Source organism: Natrix helvetica (assembly GCF_964273705.1).
Source record: "Natrix helvetica genome assembly, chromosome: 1".
Classification (NCBI taxonomy): Eukaryota; Metazoa; Chordata; class Lepidosauria; order Squamata; family Natricidae; genus Natrix; species Natrix helvetica.
Genome location: NC_138548.1, coordinates 213,070,432 through 213,089,913, shown reverse-complemented (window position 1 = coordinate 213,089,913; position 19,482 = coordinate 213,070,432). Strand labels below are relative to the sequence as shown.

At 45.6% G+C, this 19,482-nt stretch overlaps 1 protein-coding gene and 1 pseudogene across 9 annotated transcripts in view; one reads left to right on the top strand and one right to left on the bottom strand.

The window, feature by feature from the left end:
* LOC309383242 (sterol O-acyltransferase 2-like) overlaps window positions 1-19,482 on the top strand; it is a 196,056-nt gene that overhangs the window by 35,703 nt on the left and 140,871 nt on the right. For 5 of the 8 annotated variants that reach the window (XM_081935534.1, XM_081935536.1, XM_081935538.1 and 2 more), the window contains exons 3-8: window positions 7,004-7,062; window positions 8,806-8,933; window positions 9,163-9,219; window positions 9,842-9,949; window positions 18,166-18,448; window positions 19,308-19,383. In XM_081935534.1, the coding sequence (XP_081791660.1) occupies window positions 7,004-7,062; window positions 8,806-8,933; window positions 9,163-9,219; window positions 9,842-9,949; window positions 18,166-18,448; window positions 19,308-19,383 (711 nt within the window). Of the gene's footprint in view, window positions 1-3,967; window positions 4,184-7,003; window positions 7,063-8,805; window positions 8,934-9,162; window positions 9,220-9,841; window positions 9,950-18,165; window positions 18,449-19,307; window positions 19,384-19,482 lie in introns of those variants that run through there. The other 3 variants (XM_081935543.1, XM_081935535.1, XM_081935541.1) reach the window with 3 other exon arrangements.
* LOC309383246 (dehydrogenase/reductase SDR family member 1-like) overlaps window positions 1-19,482 on the bottom strand; it is a 182,030-nt pseudogene that overhangs the window by 93,846 nt on the left and 68,702 nt on the right. The gene's annotated exons all lie outside the window — the stretch shown is intronic.

Genomic DNA, 19,482 nt, shown 5'->3' with positions numbered 1-19,482 from the left:
ACAGTTTGTTTATAGAGAGTCATAAGAACCAAAGGACGAATTGTTTACGCAGATGTCCATTTGAACTGTATCTCTAACCAGAGAAAGTGAAAAGAAGATTCTACTGTGAATTTATGTTTAACCTTGTAAAAATCCTTCAAGCCAGAGCAGCAGTATTTGTCAGCTGGAAATTATGGCACAACTACAACAACAGAAAGAAGCTTTAAGTTTGCAAAAGATAATGTTTGAAATTCAGAAATTATCAAAGACATTTGAGAGGATGGAAAAGAAGTTGGAAAATCGAGAGCATCTAACAGTAAAATATTATGAAGAAGTTGGAAATGTTTATCAAGTGGAAAAAGTGGAGGTTAGAGTCCTAAAAACCAAAGACAAAAATGACCATAAAGAAATCAAATCCGCTGATATCTATGGTGATTGATTTGTGTCTGGAAATGGAGAGTGGAATACGGAAAGAGGAATTAAATGGAGGGGAACTCTACCCCAGATGGCAAGATACAGATGAAGAAAAAACAAAAGAATTTATGGATTTAAAGAGAGAAATTTTATTAGCAACATCATTGATAACACCACTGACAATTAAAGATAAGCTGATCAAGGAAACAGAAGAAGGGCATTGAAATTACATGAGAGACTCAATAAGCAATGAGTTGCAAAGAGGAGTCCATGCAAATTTGATTAAGGAGATCATATGGACTAATTTTTATTCCACTTGCATAATCGTTCTCAATTAATTTCTTTATTATGTCAGGACTTCTGTGCCCAAGTCATCTGTGCCATGTGTGAATGCAATTTGAAAGTTTTTCCTCCTTGGCAGTATTAAACATCTGATTGCAGTTCAGCTAATACAGTTCATTTGTAATTTTGGCATTTGCAAGTAAGATATACTCTCTTTTTGATGGCACAACTATCCCCTTGGAAGGTCTCTACTTTACCTTGTTTTGTGAGCTTCTTCACCAACAAAAGATAAATTTCAAAAAAAGGGACATACAGGACATTTTTCACATGTATCTTTTTGGTGACACTCTGGGAAACAGGACAGTAAAAAAAAACCATATCTCATTCATTCTGATTCCATTTTTTGCCCTTTAGCTGTGGTGATTTTTTTTTCTGTTTTACTGTGTTCAAGGTGAATAAAGAAATTCAGTGACGTGCGGTAAGGGTTATGGCTGGGGAGGCTGGTGACGTCATCAGGAAGGCGGGGAATGGGACCACATGTGCAGCACACGTGGTCCCATTCTCCGCCTTCCTGAGTGAACATTAAGAGGACCGCGGAATGCACTGATCTGCATAGCATTGCTTCCTCCACCGGCGCCAGTCCCTTCCCCCCCCCACTCCTTCAAGGTCTCCCACCAACCCAAAGCCTGATCCCCAGCTCCCTCAGGCAAGGCTTGAGCAGGGTGAATGGGAAAGCAACGTAAGGGGCTGCGCTTTCACCCCGCTCAAGCCTTGCCGCCTGCAGCCACCGCCCGTCCTCGCTGCCCCTTTCGTTGCTTTCCTGCCCACCTCTAAGGCACGCCAAAGCCTCCTTCATCGTCCCCCCAGCGCGCACCCTTTTTATTTCCCGCAATACCCCCCCATTTCGGGAAAGCTTTCCCCATTGCCTGGGGGATGAGGGGGCCGGCTCCTCTACCCCACTCCCTCCATCCCTGCCTCTCTCCTCAGCCCCAAAGCTCCGTCCGCGTGACTCACTTCCAAGGCGGTGGCTGGAGAGGCGCGCAAGAACGGCGAGCGGTTTCCCACCAAAGCAGCATTTTGCGCGCAACAAGGAAAAGTCCGCGGCGAAGCCCTTGGCGCCCCGAGCTCTTGTTTGCGCTTCCGCCGCTTTTTCTTCACTCCATCCCGCTCCGGCTCTGGAAGGGCCGGCGAGGTTGGCTCCAGCCGAGAGCGACAGGGAGGAGAGGAGGGGGTAGCTGCGGGCTACCTTCCGCCCCTGCCGTGCGCGCCTCGCTCTTGTTGGAGCCTCGGCCGCCCGCAGCTTCCACTGAGAAGCGCAACTCCGCCCGCCTCGCCAAACCAATTTCGAAATCATTCTTTATTCCAAATGCGCACGAAAAGCTGGAAAAGACAGCTGGGTAGATGCGTGCTTGCGTTCCAGCTACCTAGCGCTCTTTTCCACCGATTGCGGACGCTTTTTGTGCGCATTTGGAATAAAGAATGATTTCGAAATTGGTTTGGCGAGACGGGCGGAGTTGCGGTTCTCAGTGGAAGCTGCGGGCGGCCGAGGCTCCAACAAGAGCAAGGCGCGCACGGCGTGGCGGAAGGTAGCCCGCAGCTACCCCCTCCTCTCCTCCCTGTCGCTCTCGGCTGGAGCGCTAGGTAAAGAGCGCTAGGTAGCTGGAAAAGATAGCGGGTAGATGCGTGTTTGCATGCCTTTGTCCTCTGGCAGCGCCGACATTTCTGCCTCCGCCCTCCGCAGCTCCCGGGCGCGCTCGCTCTTTCATTCAGCCGGACTGCCTCGGCGCCATTCTGGCTACCTCCGTCCGGGTGCACCCGGGAGCTGTGGAGGGTGGAGGCAGAAATGTCAGCGCTGCCGGAGGACAAAGGCACGCAAACACGCATCTACCCGCTGTCTTTTCCAGCTACCTAGTGCTCTTTACCTAGTGCTCCAGCCGAGAGCGACAGGGAGGAGAGGAGGGGGTAGCTGCAGGCTACCTTCCGCCCCTGCCGTGCGCGCCTCGCTCTTGTCGGAGCCTCAGCCGCCCGCAGCTTCCACTGAGAACCGCAACTCCGCCCGCCTCGCCAAACCAATTTCGAAATCATTCTTTATTCCAAATGCGCACGAAAAGCATCCGCAATCGGTGGAAAAGAGCGCTAGGTAGCTGGAATGCAAACAGCATCTACCCAGCTGTCTTTTCCAGCTTTTCGTGTGCATTTGGAATAAAGAATGATTTCGGAATTGGTTTGGCGAGGCGGGCGGAGTTGCGGTTCTCAGTGGAAGCTGCGGGCGGCCGAGGCTCCGACGAGCGAGGCACGCACGGCAGGGGCGGAAGTTAGCCCGCAGCTACCCCCTCCTCTCCTCCCTGTCACTCTCGGCTGGAGCCAACCTCGCTGGCCATTCCAGAGCCGGAGCGGGATGGAGCGAAGAAAAAGGGGCGGAAGCGCAAACAAGAGCTGGGGGCGACAAGGGCTTCACCGCAGACTTTTCCTTGTTGCGCGCAAAACATGCGCGATCGGTGGGCTAGGTAGCTGGAAAAGACAGCTGGGTTGATGCGTGTTTGCGTGCCTTCGTCATCCGGAAGCGCCGACAACATTTCTGCCTCCGCAGCTCCCGGGCGCGGCCGGACGAATGTATATAATATTATAATATTATATATATATAGTATATAATATTATATACTATTATTTCATGAAGAGAGGTGAGGCCCTGCCTCCCCTGTCTCCCCTGACCGCACGTCACTGAAGAAATTTCTGTTATTTGTCATGTGACTTGTAGTTCCTGAATCAACACATATTTGCTTGCAAACACGAGGTGCAATGTTTGGATCGAAAAGCATGCTAATTATCTGAAGAAAAATCACTTTATTCCTTCACACTTTTGGCCTTCTGAAATTTAATCTGTTTTTACATTCTGCAAACAGCTTTTAAATGGCTCTTTTTCTTGCACACAAAGCATGCACATGTTTCTTACTTCATGTAACTGTTTTTATTCCTATTTTTCATCTTTAAAGCAGACTCTGCAACAGAAATCCTGTCACTATTAATGATTTCTGTTTTACACTTATATTCATCCACAAGCTTGCCCTTAACATATTCAATGTCAGCTTGACATCTGAACCTGCATCAAATGCTGTGAAAAGGATTTCATAACTTTCTAATAAATCACTAAGTAATAGTGTTGCGACATAAAAATCTTTTCTCCTACACCTCTAAGGCGTTCTCAGCTGAAAATATATAATTTGCTAAACGGGATAGGGAAGTCAGCCCTCTCTACCTTTGCTATCACTACCTGACACTAGTTACGCCATTGGTGCATTAAGGAACTGCAAAGTTCTAACACCAACGGCTTTCTTCCCCACCCCCCACCCCCAGTGAATTAGTTCTCTGACTGCTGGACTGGAAATTAACCTAAGAAACTCTACTTTCAGAACCATCATGGACCCAAAGGAAATGAGCAATGGACCCGTGAGGCAAAGAAGCTCTCAGGAGCAGACCAGGGGAGAAGAGGAGAGACAATTACTCAATGGTAAGGGGGCATTTAAGGAGCATGGGTGATATATTTTGTCGCACAAATTGGGGGATATCCCTGCTGTGGATAAATTATCTGGGGAGTTTCAATTAGGCCTTGGAATTAAGTAGTACTATGCAGAGATTAGCATTTTGGGAACCTCAGCAAAAAACCTTATATTACTGTACTAGAGAGCTATGTAGTGTCCACCACATGCTTTGGAGTCCAATCCTAAGAATTTCCTGCCATTCTAAACGCCTGCTAAAAGACTGTAGAACTTGTAGTTAAAGGAATAGTGTATGCTGTATGTTACCTATCTGTATTATCTTCTTAATACAGATATTCATAAAGTAAATGTAGGGAGGGATTCTGGAACAGGAGATGATCAAATGTACATTAAAGGAAGACGAAAGTAGAGGGAAGTTGTATCAATGTGGTTCTACAGAAAGGATGGCATGATGCAATCTTTGCTGGATTCCCAGGAGGGAAGGAGTGCCTTCACAAAGGGGTAAGGAGACAGTTCAGTCCAGACATTATGTGTGAGAGAAAGAGGCTGAAGACAGCCCTTCCCTAATAGTGTATTGTAGATGCAGATAGAAGAGTCCAGGGTTTGGCAAGATTCTGTCTATAGGTCTGAAATAATAAAGAACTCAGCTGGGAAAAATCACTGAATGTCATTCTTGGTTTTGGGCCTGACAGCAACCTATGAAGTGGGGCAGAGAGGAAAGCATCTGATAATGATTGATTCACACATCAGTAAGAAATAATATGGAAAATTATGACAAAAAAAGATCAGAAATTATGCCTGAAGAACTGGTGTGCATTTAATATTTGTCCAGAAATGCTAAAGTTCATCTTTCAAAGACAAAACAATGCAAGCATTTAGTTGAAGGAAACAAGGAACATCTTAGTTAACTAGTTACAAACATTTGGGAATTTTCATCACAAGACCGTAACACTGTTGTTAAGTGAATCTGTCTTCCCAATCGACTTTGTTTGTCAGAGGGTCGCAAAAGGGGATCTAATGACCTTGGTACACTGCAAATACATGCCAGTTACTATATGTCCAAATTTTAATCCCATGCCCATGGGGATGCTGCAATGGTTGTAAGTGTGAAAAATGGTCATCCGTCACTTTTTTCAGTCCCATTGTAACTTCAAACAGTCACTAAATGAATGGTTGTAAGTTGAGGACTACCTGTACTACACTCTAATATTTGTCAGATGTTCTGGCAATATTTCTTCCTCCATATCTACTAAAATGATATAATGTTTTATGCTGCTTTACTTGATAATTAAGCAAAGTAGAATAATAGGATAAATCCAGACTTCCCAATCTGCTGATTAAAAGAGGTTACTATTATGTGGAAATCTGTTTTTAAAAAAGGCTACAAAACTAAATAAAAACCATATACCATGTAAAATAATTCAGAAGCCTGGTAGAGATAGTTTTGGACCTGTTTTATCCATCCCAAAGGAAAGAGAATGTAAAGAGTAAGGAAACGAAGGCTTGAAATTTGGAATAGTAATTTAGAACAAAAAACTCTGTACAATGGGAAGATTTCTGTCTAATCCAGTGCTTCTCAATTATTTTCTGTCATGCCCCCCCTAGGAAGAAGAAAACATTTCGCCCCCCCCCCCCCCCACGCGACTGTAAATAGTATCATTTGTCTAGTATCATAGCACACCGGTCTTTCCTCGTCTCCCACCATAGTCACATGCTTTCTTTCCTCTTTCCCTCTTACTTGTCTATCCTTCCTTCCACCCTCCCTTCCTCCTTCCCTTCCTTCCTGCCTCCCTTCCAGTTCCCTCCTTCCTCTTTCCCCCTGCCTGCCTGCCTTCTTTCCCTCCTGCTTATCTATGCTTCCTTGCTTGCTTGCACCTCCCTCCCTTCTGCCTGCCTGCCTGCCTTCTTTCCTCTTTCCCTATCCTCCTATCCTTCCTTTCTCCCTCCCTCCTTCCCTTCCAGTTCCCTCCTTCCTCTTTCCTCCTGACTGCCTGCCTTCTTTCCCTCCTGCTTATCTATGCTTCCTTCCTTCCTTGCACCTCCCTCCCTTCTGCCTGCCTGCCTTCTTTCCTCTTTCCCTATCCTCCTATCCTTCCTTTCTCCCTCCCTCCTTCCCTGCCTCCCTTCCAGTTCGATTCTTCCCTCCTTCCTTCTGCCTCCTTCCTGCCTGCTTGCCTTCTTTCCGCTTTCCCTCCGGCGTGTCTGCTTTTCTTTCCTTCCTTCCTCCTCCCTTCAGCCCTCCTGCTTTCTTTCCCTCTTGCTTGTCTATCCTTGCTCCCTCCTCCCCTCCTCCCCTCCCTCCCTGCCAGCAGCTCCTCCAGCATCCCAGCTGGAAGCAGCAGCACAACACTCGCCGTTACCAGGGGCGAAGGGGTGGCGGTGGCAAGATCGGGCGACCGCCGCCCCTTTGTCCCTTCCCCAACAGCGGCTGTTGCGCTTCCGCTTCCAGACGGAATGCTGGTGGTGGAGCTGCTGGCGGGGAGGCGAGCTACGCGGTGGTGAAGACGGGCAGTCCCATGCTTCCCTCCCTCCCACCCCCGCCCGAGCAGGCTTCTTGCACAGCTCCAGCCCGCGGCTCCAATGAAAATCCACAGTCCGAAGTGCTGCCACTTCCAGGCGGGATATATTATGCCTCGCCCACGCCTTCGCCGCCGTTGCACCCAGATGGAAAGGGAGCCTTCGCGCCCCCCTTTACGGAGCCTCACGCCCCCCCAGGGGGGCGCGCCCCACTATTTGAGAACTGCTGGTCTAATCCAAGCAATGAACTGACTTCCTCCATTCACTCAATGTGAAATCATGCTTTTAAAATGAAGCTCTTTCTAATTCTATAGCAGAAGCTGAACACCTGGAGAAAATTAATGCCCACATCCAATGGAAGAGACACCTGGAGGTAATATTAGATATTACAATAGGTAATAATAAAAGCAGGAGGAAGATAGCACTAGAGAAAGAAATATTCTCCCTAAATGATGAATTATCAAGAATGATGAAAATGGTCAATTCTATGGCTTCACAGTCCCATGGTCTCTATCCTTGTCATAGAGAAGGGGTGGCGAACACGCGGCTCGCGAGACGCATGCGGCTCCCGGCCAAAATAAATGAGGCTCTTTGGCTCTTATCATTATTTAGTATACTGTGGCTCGGATCGTGCGCTCCCTTTCAGAAGCTGAGGAGGTCCTTTGCAGGCAGCTAGAACGGGCCGCCTGCAAAGGACTTCCCCAGACTTGCTTTGAGGAGCACGGGGCGACTGAGGCTAGTTGTGAAGCCCCAAAGCCCCCACCGCCACCGGAAGAACTGCTGCCACCACCTCCTCATCCTCCTCTAACAGGCAGCACTGCCGGATTTGCCGCCCGGCGCTGCGGCTGAGATGAAGCCGCCAAAGCTCCAGCCAGCATCTCCGCGCGTGGCAGCGGTGCCTCCCCTCCGCTCGGAGCAGCTGAGCTCAGTCAGCGCTGGGTTACCCCTGCCCCCTCCTCCTCCGCCGCCGTGCTTTTGAGGAGCCATGAGGCTGCAGGAGCCAGTAGGAAGGCGGGGGGGAGCAGGGGAAAAAAAGCCTCATGGCTCCTCAAAAGCACGAGGAGGGGGAGGGGGCAGAGGTAACCCAGCGCTGAGCTCAGGAGCAAATCTGGTGATTCTGTTGGAGGAGGAGGAGGAGGAGGTAGCAGCAGTTATTCTGGTGGCAACTCGTACTCGTCGGCATCTTCAGCAGAAGCCCTGCCCACAATGAAGAAAGCAAAGATGGAGCAGATCCACGCAGATGACGTCGCTGCAACATGACTGGAGGAGGAATTCTGGGAGTTGAAGTCCACAAGTGTTAAAGCTGTCAGGTTTGAAGACCCCTGGGGGTTTTTTTCCTTAAAGGGTTAGGGGTGCAAGGGTCTTGTAACTTGACAGCTTTAAGAGTTGCGTGCTTCAAATGCCAGAGTTTCTGAGCCAACATTTTGGTTGCTAAGCAGGAGCGTTGTTAAGTGATACTGATATTATATAACACTTTGAATTAAGCGGGTACCTTGAAGAAACATAACTTTGAGTTTCAAATAATACTGATTTCGTTGTTGTCTTAGGTGACATCTGTGAAAAAATTCGGGTGCTCAGGCATGAAAATGTGCTGCTCAAACACTATACTTTTCTGCTCACATCGAAAAAAAATTAGAGGGAACATTGCTTCCGGGTCTGTTTTGGCAGGTCACTGCGTGGTGTGGCTCTCTGACTCTCACAGTTTAAAATTTTGGCTCTTTTTGTCGAACTTGTTCGCCACCCCTGTCATAGAGGATTAGGTCCTGTACGTTTATTAGGCTTTCTGGGCAAGGGAGCTTCTGTAACAGATCAAAGAAGGGAAGCAACCAGACAATGAGTAAGAACACACAGTTGTAGCTAATTAGTTGAGAAGAGCTGGCTACTGCATGAGGCAATCAAAGTTGTGCTTAGTTGCTGTGTGCTCTCTGCAATTTACCTCATGATGTTCCTACTGTGAATATATTTAGTTATATAAAACTGAAAGTTCAGTGTCAGCATCTCTGACTCCATTTCAACATCATCTGTGCAATTCCCTGACAGTGTCCATCACCTAAATGCATTCTAGGAATCTATGACAGGCCTGGGCATCATTAAATTCCCTCTGTTTTGTTGGTAGGTAATGAAGGCGAAGGTACTAGAAGAGATACACAATCAGCTGAGTGATCTCTTAGACAAGACCTTGGAAGAAGCACCTCATTCCACACCGCAGCAATTGAGTGTTGTCCCAGCAAAGCAGGAAAGCAGGTGGAAGTGGTTCCTTGTAATTAATTTTGGAACAGGGATGGGGAAAATAGAGTCATCAGGCAGTGCTGGCTCAATGGCCTTGAAACAGAGATGAGCACCACCTCCAAGAGTCATCACTGACTGTGGAGTAAAATCCTCAGGGACTCTTACCTTTACCCCACTTTTCAGTGGTGAGAAGGGTTTTGAGAGATATATTAAATATTACCTGATTTGAAATCTTATCTTGCAGAGAGAAGGGTCAGCTACTGAAGAAGAAAGTCTTTGTCCCTCAACGGTCCTTGTTTGAGTAAGTATGCCTAGCTATGGTATGAACAAGAGTTAGTCAGAGGGAGAATGTGCAAAGTAGCCGGCTCTCTAAGGCCTCGGGTTCCAAACGTGGCCTTGGGCAAATAAAGCTGATATTCCACTGTTGACGAAGAACAAGAGTTTGAAACAGCCCAATAAGGACTGAGCATGCTCCATAGCCACACAATGCAGAGAGTCTTTGGTGGGTGCCGGGAGAGCATAAAAAGAATAGATACTGGTGATGGGAAACAAAATAGATTATTTTTGAAAGCATTAGGTTAATTACCACGATAGTCCATAGAGTTATTAATAGCACATTAGAATAAGGCTGTTTGTATTCCTAGCAGGAGTGAGATTCCTGCTTGGTCCAAGGGCTCAATTGCAGTCATATGTTGAGGACTACCTGTATATCTTTAGAGATGGAAACACACACACACAGCCACTTGAATACCCCCCCCCCAGCCACTTGCATGTTATTTCTTTTGTCCAAGTGAAACTACAGGTTTTTGCACAGAACACCAAATGAAAATCTTTGTTTCCCAGGTTTTGTCCAATGATCCCCAGCTCTCCATTTCTCTCAACTTCTATTATTTACTTGCTGGCAACTTGTCTCTCTTTTACAGCACATTGCTGGAGATGGAACATTTCCGCACAATCCATCACATATTTGTGGCCCTGCTCTGTATCTTTGTCCTCAAACAAATCACTGTGGATTTCATCGATGAAGGACGGTATGATTCAGAAAAGGGGGCATGATAGAAAGACTGTCCTATGATGTATGCTAATTCTAGAGAAAGAGTGGGGATATGATGTTAATTGTTTTGTGCTAAGGGACACAGTAGGAATCCTAAGAACACATTTATCTAATCTTTAAACTTAGGTTCCATCCAAAGTTAAACGCTTCGTTGGGTGAGGGCCTTTTACCAACCCCTGCTCAAGAAGCCTTCTCTGGACCCAATGGAGCTAGCAAATTATCGTCCGGTCTCCAACCTTCCTTTTTTAGCGAAGGTTGTTGAGAGTGTGGTGGCTCAGCAGTTCCCGCGCCACCTGGAGGAAGATGATTATCTAGACCAGCGCCAGTCCGGCTTCCGGCCCGGTCACAGCACGGAGACGGCCTTGGTCGCGTTGGTGGATGATCTCTGGAGGGCAAAGGATGGGGGTTGTTCCTCCATCCTTGTCCTATTAGACCTCTCGGCGGCTTTCGATACCATCGACCATGGTATCCTATTGCACCGTCTGGAGGGGTTGGGGATCGGGGGCACCGTATTGCGGTGGTTCCGCTCCTACCTCTCTGGCCGGACGCAATGTGTGTTGACAGGGGAGCAGAGGTCGACCCCGAGGCCCCTTACTTGTGGGGTCCCACAGAGGTCGATCCTCTCGCCTCTCCTGTTCAACACATATATGAAACCGCTGGGCGAGATCATCCGTGGTTTTGGGGTGAGATATCACCTGTACGCTGATGACACTCAGCTGTATATTTCCACCCCAAACCACCCCAACGAGGCTGTTGAAGTGATGTCCCGTTGTCTGGAAGCCGTGCGGGTCTGGATGGGTGACAACAGACTCAGGCTCAACCCCTCCAAGACAGAGTGGCTGTGGCTTCCGGCACCCCGGTACAACCAGCACATTCCATTGCTGGCCATCGGGGATGAACAATTAGCCCCGGTGGAACGGGCACGCAATTTGGGCGTCCTCCTTGATGCCCGGCTGGCTATGGAAGATCATGTGGCAGCCGTGGCGAGGGGGACGTTCCACCAGGTTCGCCTGGTGCCTCAATTGCGACCCCTTTTGGACCGGGAGGCCTTGCACACAGTCACTCACACGCTGGTGACGTCTCGCCTGGACTACTGTAATGCTCTCTACATGGGGCTCCCCTTGAGGTGCACCCGGAGACTGCAGTTGGTCCAGAATGCAGCCGCGCGGGTAATTATGGGGAGATCGAGGTTCTCCCATATAACACCGCTCCTGCGCGAGCTGCACTGGCTTCCTGTGGCCTACCGGGTGCGCTTCAAGGTGTTAGTTACCATCTTCAAAGCGCTCCATGGCATAGGGCCTAGTTACCTGCGGGATCGTGTCCTACCCCATACATCCCTGCGGCCCATTCGCTCACACAGAGAGAGTCTCCTCCGGGTGCCGTCCTCTAGAGATTGTCAGAGGGCGGTGCCCAGGAGTAGGTCCTTCTCTGTGGCGGGCCCTACCCTTTGGAACGACCTCCCCCCAGACATCAGAACAACAACCGATCTCCGCTCCTTCCGTAGTAAACTGAAGACCCACCTGTTTCGGCTAGCCGGCCTGGCATAATTCGACAACTTTTCCACCCCTAGGTCATACTTAATTGTTAATTTTAGTTTTTAAACTATTAATGTTATTGGGGTTTTAACCTTTTTTAGTATTGTAATTATTTATTTATTTTTTACCTCCTCTGTACGATACTGTGCTAACTGTTGCTTGTGTACGTCGCCCCGAGTCCCTGTGGGGAGAGGGGGCGACTAATAAGTTTAAATAAATAAATAAATAAATAAATAAATAATAAACATCCTTGGGGCCCTGCAGGCAGCTTGACCCTGCTGCATCTCCTCCCACTTGTCACTGTTCATCTACTAGCTGAAAAGAAAATGGAATTTGTTCTTCTTCTTATCTTTGTTCTCCTGTTGAGCAGTAACACTTAGGACCCTCCTATGCCCACCTAGAGATTAAACCTAAGTGGGAAATGCATCCATTGATGCCACCTTTGCTAGTCATCTAAACAATCTCCTCTATGCTAGTCACCTAGTTACACAGATACATTTCTTCTACCTTCCTTCTAAATGAATCTTGTTACCTTTTGGGTCTTTCTGTGCATGTGTTCATGGCTGACCATATGTGTTGTGCAGTGGTGGGTTTCAAAAAAATTTGGAACCTCTTCTGTAGGTGTGGCCTGCTTTGTGGGATTGGCTTGCTGCCCATGTGACCGGGTGGATGTGGCTTGCCACCCAGGTGACTGGGTGGGAGTGGTTTGCCGCCAATGTGACCGGGTGGGAGTGCCAAGACAATGTCACTGAATTCTTTGCCCCAATGGATGAACTAGAATAAGATTAAAATAAGTACACAAAACAATAAAAGAGCTACTTACAGAAAGAAGATGACTGTCCTTGCCAGTCTTCAGTATCACTTACTCCAATGAACGGCCTGCACAAAGAAGAGACACAGAAATGAACTCTTTCCTTGCATGCACTGCATTAGGATGAAACCAGCACACAAAACAATAAAGACAGCTACTTACAGACGGAAGATTACTGTCCTTTTCTCCGTCTTCTGCACCACCACCTTACCACCTTGTTCCAATAACCTGCACAAAGAAGAGACACAGAAAGGAAGACTTTAATCGCTTGCACTTACTATATTAAGGATGAACCCAGCACACCCAGCAATAAAGACAGCTACTTACAGAGGGAAGATTACTGCCTTGCCGATCTTCTGCACACCACCACCTCACCACCTTGCTCCAATAACCTGCACAAAGAAGAGACACAGAAAGAAGGACTTTAATCGCATGCACTTATACCTTACAAAAGAATAACACAATGAAAGAGATACACTCAAGTGCTTACTTGTGTTACTGGTTTTTTGGTTGTTGTTATTTCCATATTGTTCTTAGGCTTCCAGACTCCTCAGTTGCAGCTTTCTTGGTCTTTATTCGTGGATCATCAGTCGTGTGGTGGTGTGCTCTGAGCCACTTTTTCACTGCAGGAATTGGGTCCCATCTCTCAACAGGCATGCCAACAACACTTATCACCATCAGATTATTTACATTTGGAACAATTAGGTGGGTTCTTTGCTCTGAACATGGGTTCATTTTTGAAAACCCCCTTTCCGCCTCTGCTGAACTAACAGCAATTGTCCTGACAATATCTTTAGCTTTTCTGATACCGTCAGGAATTTTGTAATTGTTTGGATTTTTTAGCACATTTTCAAAAAAATCTCTGTGGTCATTCAAATTAATTTCGTAATTAAAAATTTCACCAAATTCAAACAATGCTGCCTCTGCCTCAGCCCATGGAATGACTACATCTTCAATGTTCCAGTAATCTGGCTCCAAATATGTGATAAAGTGTAACTTGTTTGCAGCTGGCAATTGGCTACCTGTTTTTAGATGGTAGCAATCCATCGGCCTTTTGTTCAAATTGGTGATGATGCTTGACAAACTCTTGTCACGAGGAAGGGCAACAAATCATTGATTTGGAGCTAAATTGATGTTTTTGAAGGCTTGTGTTTTTAGCATTGCATCAATGTTGTTTTCATATGTGACCTTTCTCTGTCTAAGCACTTCAAAAGCTTTGATTGTTCGCAATACTAACTTTTCGGCCTTGATGATACCTGTGCCTCTTCCCTGCAGGGCATTTGACAGGCGAGAAATCTCATTTAGAATATCTATCATGAGGGCCAAATCCTTCAAAAAATTTAGATTTTCAAAACGGGAAGCCATGCCTGGGAATCTTTCATTGCCCAGAAAAAACTGATGTAGTGCTAGATAAGCACGCCACACAACCTTGGTTGCCCTTAAACTACAGGCATCCCATTTTGGTCCCAAAACTCTGCCAATCTTCACAATTTCAATGCCCAATTGTTCAGAGATTTGGAAAAGGTCATTCTGGCTCTTGCAGGATTTGTGGAAGGTGGTGTGTATTTTATCAAGGAAGATCTTGAAGTGGTTGAGTTGCTTTATTTCTCTTATTGCATCATCCAGCACAAGTTGGAGGTGGTGGTTCAAGCAATGCCAGATTACAATGTTTGGGAAGTCTTCAGCTATTCTGGTGCTGACTCCAGATTTTCTTCCAAGCATAACTTTGGCACCATCAGAGCAGAAAGCGATTACATTCTTCTGGAGATATTTGGTGGTAAACCCAACTTTACGCAAGCTTCCCATCGCTGCAGAATATATGGTTTCCGCATCTTGTTTCTCTAATTCCAAAAGCTCAACGAAAATGGTTGCTGGGCATTCTGGATCCTCAACTCTAACAAAAACTATCAGCACTGCTTTCATTGAAAGTGTTTAGGCTTCATCGATTATTAGATTCTTTGCAATAATCCTGGAAAACGTGATGGTTTTGATTTCGTTCGCAATGAATTCAACTATTTTCATTGCGGATCTCCATGAATGCAAGCCAATTCCCACATCCACTCCAAACGTAGTTAGCAAATTTACCTGCGCTTCAATGTCTGAGAATGGATTACATCTTTGTGCCAAATCGTAAACAGTAGAAAATATTGGATAAATGTTTCTCAGTTGACTTATCTACGGATTTGGTTAAAGCATCTTGATCCTGTTGTTTACTGCTCTCCAAGCAAATAAGGTGTGATTTTGATTGAAAAAGTTCCTTTAATTTTTTTCTGAGCAATGCTTGTTCTGTCTCCTTATTTTTCCCAGCTGGCACAGAGTGGAAATGTTTCCACTTTCTAGAAAAATGAATACCTTTCTCTAATGAGAACATAGGTTTTGCACAGTACTCACAACCTAACTTCTTGTCGGATACTGCCAGTCCATCATACTTGTCCTTGAAGTGTCTATATTGCTGCAAATTCCACCAGTCAGGAAGTTGTGGAACTTCAGTGGAGGAGATGGACTTGCTGCTTTCTCCAACCTCAAGTGGTGGAAGTGGTTGTGCTGGTGGTGGTGCTGGTGGTGCTGGTGCTTGTGGTGCTGGTGTTGGTGCTGGTGACTTGTGGATCAGCTGATTCCTCAGCTTTTGTTTTTTTGGAAAAGAAAGCAGTCATACTCTGTTACCTCTTCTTCATTCTGTTAAATAATACGAACTGCAAAAGAAATAAAACAATATTGGACTCAATTGTGGTTGTAAGCTGAGGACTACAGGTAACAGAAGGGACCTCTGCTTTCACTCAACAATGTACGGTCTTTTCAGGAAGGATGTCCCCCAACAAAAAGGAAAGATATAGTCTTTCATCCAAGAAGGTAGATCAAGAATGAATGTTATAGGTAGATTCACAGAGCAATACAAATTTCTTTTTCTGAAATTTAGTTCTCAGTTCAAAAAAACAGGAATATATGAATTAGGTTCAGTACTTAGATTGGTCCAAGTAGCTATTCAAGAGTTAGTGGTTAGAAGCAATGGTAAAGCAAGATATGGATTTAAAACCAGAAATATTTTGTTGGCTATTTGAAAGGGAATACAATATATATTTAATTTTACACATGTTAGCAGCTGCTGGAATTGTGTTTGCACAACAGTGGAAAAACAGAGATATGAAAATGAATAAATATTACAATATGCAGGAATAAATAAATTGACAATTAAAATCAAGAAGGCTTTGAATACTTTTTCACGTGGGATTTGTTTTAGCAATTGCTAACTAACAGAAACAGAAATTAGAAATCTAAAAGTATTAAAGAAAACACCAATTATGTAAGGAAAGGTCACTAAAATGTATAAGGAAATATTATTAGTACTTGATCATTATTAATGCATAGATAACTGTGGGATATTACACACCCACAAACTATGACAGTGCCAGGAAAACACAAAAAATAACTGCAGATGAAACCAGTTTTATTCCCTAACCCTAAGGACAGGAAAGACAAAGCCACTGGAATAAAAACAATCAAAGCATTGTGGACAGTGCCAGGAAGCTCACAGAACCAGCAACCATCTCACAATTACCTAAACAACCAGGTATCACAGAGAAACACACAAAATCTGGCAAAGCTGCCTTGCACCAACCTGGCCTGCCCATAGAAAAGCAGCCACTTTGAGACACATAAACCATGCACCAACCTGCACACTTAAGAGCAAAATATTGCATCACAAATAAACCATTTGCAAAAAGGAATAACATTTCTTGTAATAAACACATTCTATAAACAATAAATAAATAAAATTTCCCTAAAAATAATTTATAAAAATATATTCTATAAATAATAAAAAGTCCTTAAAAACTATTTAAAAAATTCCATACACAATAAATTACAATAAAACCATTAAAAATATTCTATACACAATACTTTGAAATGTATTGAGTATAGAATATTTTTAAATGGTTTATTTCAATTTATTGTTGATAGCATATTTTTTAAAAATAGTCTAAGACAATTTTAAAAAGATTCTACAAACAATAAATTGAAATAAACCATTTTTAAAAATTCTATACTCGATACTTTTTAAATAAAATGATTTTAAAAAATTCTATACACAATAATTAATTTTTTTAAAAAAAAACATTAAAAGCATAAATGAAAAAAAACTTACAAGCAGGCAGAATCAGCAGCTCTCCGATGCGATGGATGCTGCAGGAAGCAGGCAGGCGACAAGGCAGCACGTAAGCTGGACTGAAGGGACAAGGGACAACCAGGTCAGCTAGGCCCGCTGCCTGGCAGGCTTAGCCAGCCAGGTGAGACTGGAGATGGGGGTAGGGGAGGAGGGTAGCCACTCCTCCCCCCACTGACGACGACACTGCAGCCCAGCTTCTTTCGTCCATGTGGCATACACCAGCTCGCGTCTTACGCAAGCGAAGGCCTTCAGGCCTTCCCTCGTGAAAGCCACGAGCTGGCGTAACCTAGCATCTCCCCCCCCCGCCACCGCAGCCCACCTCCTTTTGGCCACGCGGCATATGCCAGCTCGCGGCTTTCGCGAGCGAAGCCCTGAAGGCCTTCCCTGACGAAAGCCATGAGCTGGCGTAAGCTAGCCTCTCCCCCCCACCGCCACAGCCCACCTCCTTTCGGCCACACAGCGTACGCCAGCTCGTAGCTTTCGCGAGCGAAGGCCTGAAGGCCTTCCCTCGTGAAAGCCGCGAGCTGGCATAAGCTAGTCTCTCCCCCTCCCACCGCTGCCGCTGCAGCCCACCTTCTTTTGGCCACGTGGCGTACGCCAGCCCACAGTTTTCGCGAGCGAAGGCCTGATGGCCTTCCCTTACAAAAGCCGCGAGCTGGTGTAAGCTAGCCTCTCCCCCACCACCACCGCAGCCCTCCTCCTTTCGGCCACATGGCATATGCCAGCTCGCCTTACAGATTGATAGCAGAGGAAGGTTATGTAGCCATACAAATCAAATAAAGTGTTTAATGTACAGTCACTATGGGCCTTGCTACTTAATGGTTTCAACTGTCACAACTGTTGCAGGAAACTCTTCTCAGAACATAAAGGAACCATAGATTATAACCATAGATGCTAAGCAAACACTGTCATCTACTGGCTAATTAATTCTGTAGTTGGAATACATTCTAACATGTATTGAAACAAGAATGAAGCGGATCAAGGAAGGAGTCCAATAGAAGACAGAGAGCCAAGCTCACATTCACAGTCAGGGATGTAATTGGGTCACTTTGGGTTAGTTGATCAATCTCTCAGCTTTCACTGGGGATAAGATTAGGAGGAAAGTCCAGGTGTTTCACCATGAATTTTCAAAATGGAAGATTTACGGGTAATAAATAAATGTCTTATACAATTACCTAAGCTCCACATGAGCTGTAGAAAGCTCAGGGGGATGTACCAAAAAAGGATTGGACATTATTGTGACAGGAATGTTGAGTAATGTTCCTAATACGACAGACCCTTCAAAAAACCTTGCAGTCCTCTATTCCTGATCCATTTAAATTCTGCTAGGAATCTTTTTATGGGTCCAATATTTAATGATGAGCAATAGTTGAAATTATGTAGGTAATGAAAAAAAGATTATGAAACAAAACAAGATTATGAAACAAATGAAGGGGACTGATTGTAATTTTTTCAGTTGGAAGTGGAATTTTCCTTCATTCTAACTCTGTTCTGACTATTTTGAAGAGTTCATGGGAACTTTCATGAGTTTCTTTCCTCAAAATAGCAGGACCAAATCCCCTTCACTTTTCATCAGTCATGCCACTGAATATTGGGGATAACCCGAGAAACTGCTTATTTCATTTGAAACATCCTCATTTTTGGGCAGCATCCTTAGAATACTTTTTCTTCTTTGTCTTCCACAGTCTTGTTTTGGATTTCGAGCTCCTTATCATTGGCTTTCGACAGCTGCCCACAGCACTCTTGGCCTGGCTCTGCATGTTCCTCTACACCTTATTTGTGCCCTATCAGGCCCTGCAAACGTGGTCAGGCTGCTTGAAGATGACCAGGTTCCCCAACCTCTTGACGGTCACCTTGGTGTTGCTTGTGCTGCTCTGCCATGCTGCAGTGCTGGGATTCTTCCCCGTCTATATTACTGTCTATTGTAATTTGGGAATTGCCTCTCGTTTCATTGTCCTCTTTGAGCAGGTATGGCACGGGGGCAGCACAAAGAAAGTGGGTACAAGGGGAAAGGAGTTCTTAAACAGAAATGGGAGAAGCTAAGGTTGATGTTTGAAGTGAGGTTGGACTTAGGAAGGAATTCTGGTTGCCCCAGACATCTCAGTGTGGAAAGCATAGATAATAGCAAGCGCTAGAATGGCCCCCTGTAGCATAAATGTATACTTCCATACACAGGCCATATATTTGCCATTGTACAGAGAAGACATGCCAACCTCACTCCAGGTTTAAGATAGCTTTCTCCTGTCTGACACCCAGTCGTGGGATTCAGCCAGTTCGAACCACTTTGGGAGAATCAGTTGTTAACTTTCTGAGCAGTTTGGTGAACTGGTTGTTGGAAGAAATCTTTAGGGCAGAGAACCGGTTTTTAAATTATTTGAATCCCACCCCTGCTGGTATCCTCTGAATGGCATCGTCATGTATATGTCATATATAAATGGCTACAGTAGCACTTCCCATGGCCTCAAATATATGTTCTTCTTGCTAGCTGGAAGTTAAGCAGATTTCATCCAAGCAAGACGTTGAGCAGAAGATCAGCAGGCAGTATAGCTGACAGTTAGCCAAATGAGAAAGCAGGGGCCATTTCTGTCTAAAAAGTATAGACAGAGCAGCATGGGATCCATGGGATCCACCATGGGAACATTTGAGACTTTTTGGACCACCCCATCCTACTGAGCTAATGGGTGCAATTCCTTTCTTTGAATATCCACAAGGATGGTACCAAAGGCCAGGTAGGTGGAAGAGCCGAATACTAAAGTCCTCTGCAAGGATATCTACAGCATAACTCAACTTCACGCTGTTTCCTTGCTCATTTCCCTCTGTGCCATAGATCCGGTTCCTGATGAAAAGCTACTCATTTCTGCGAGAATCTATGCTTCCTCTTCTCCATGCCAGGAACCAAGTTGGTGAGTTTGACTTGGAGGCTCTTAGTGATGATTACGATAGCTACAAGTCACCCTCATAGTCCCCAAACTGATTTCCCACCAATTGCAGCATCTGAGTTG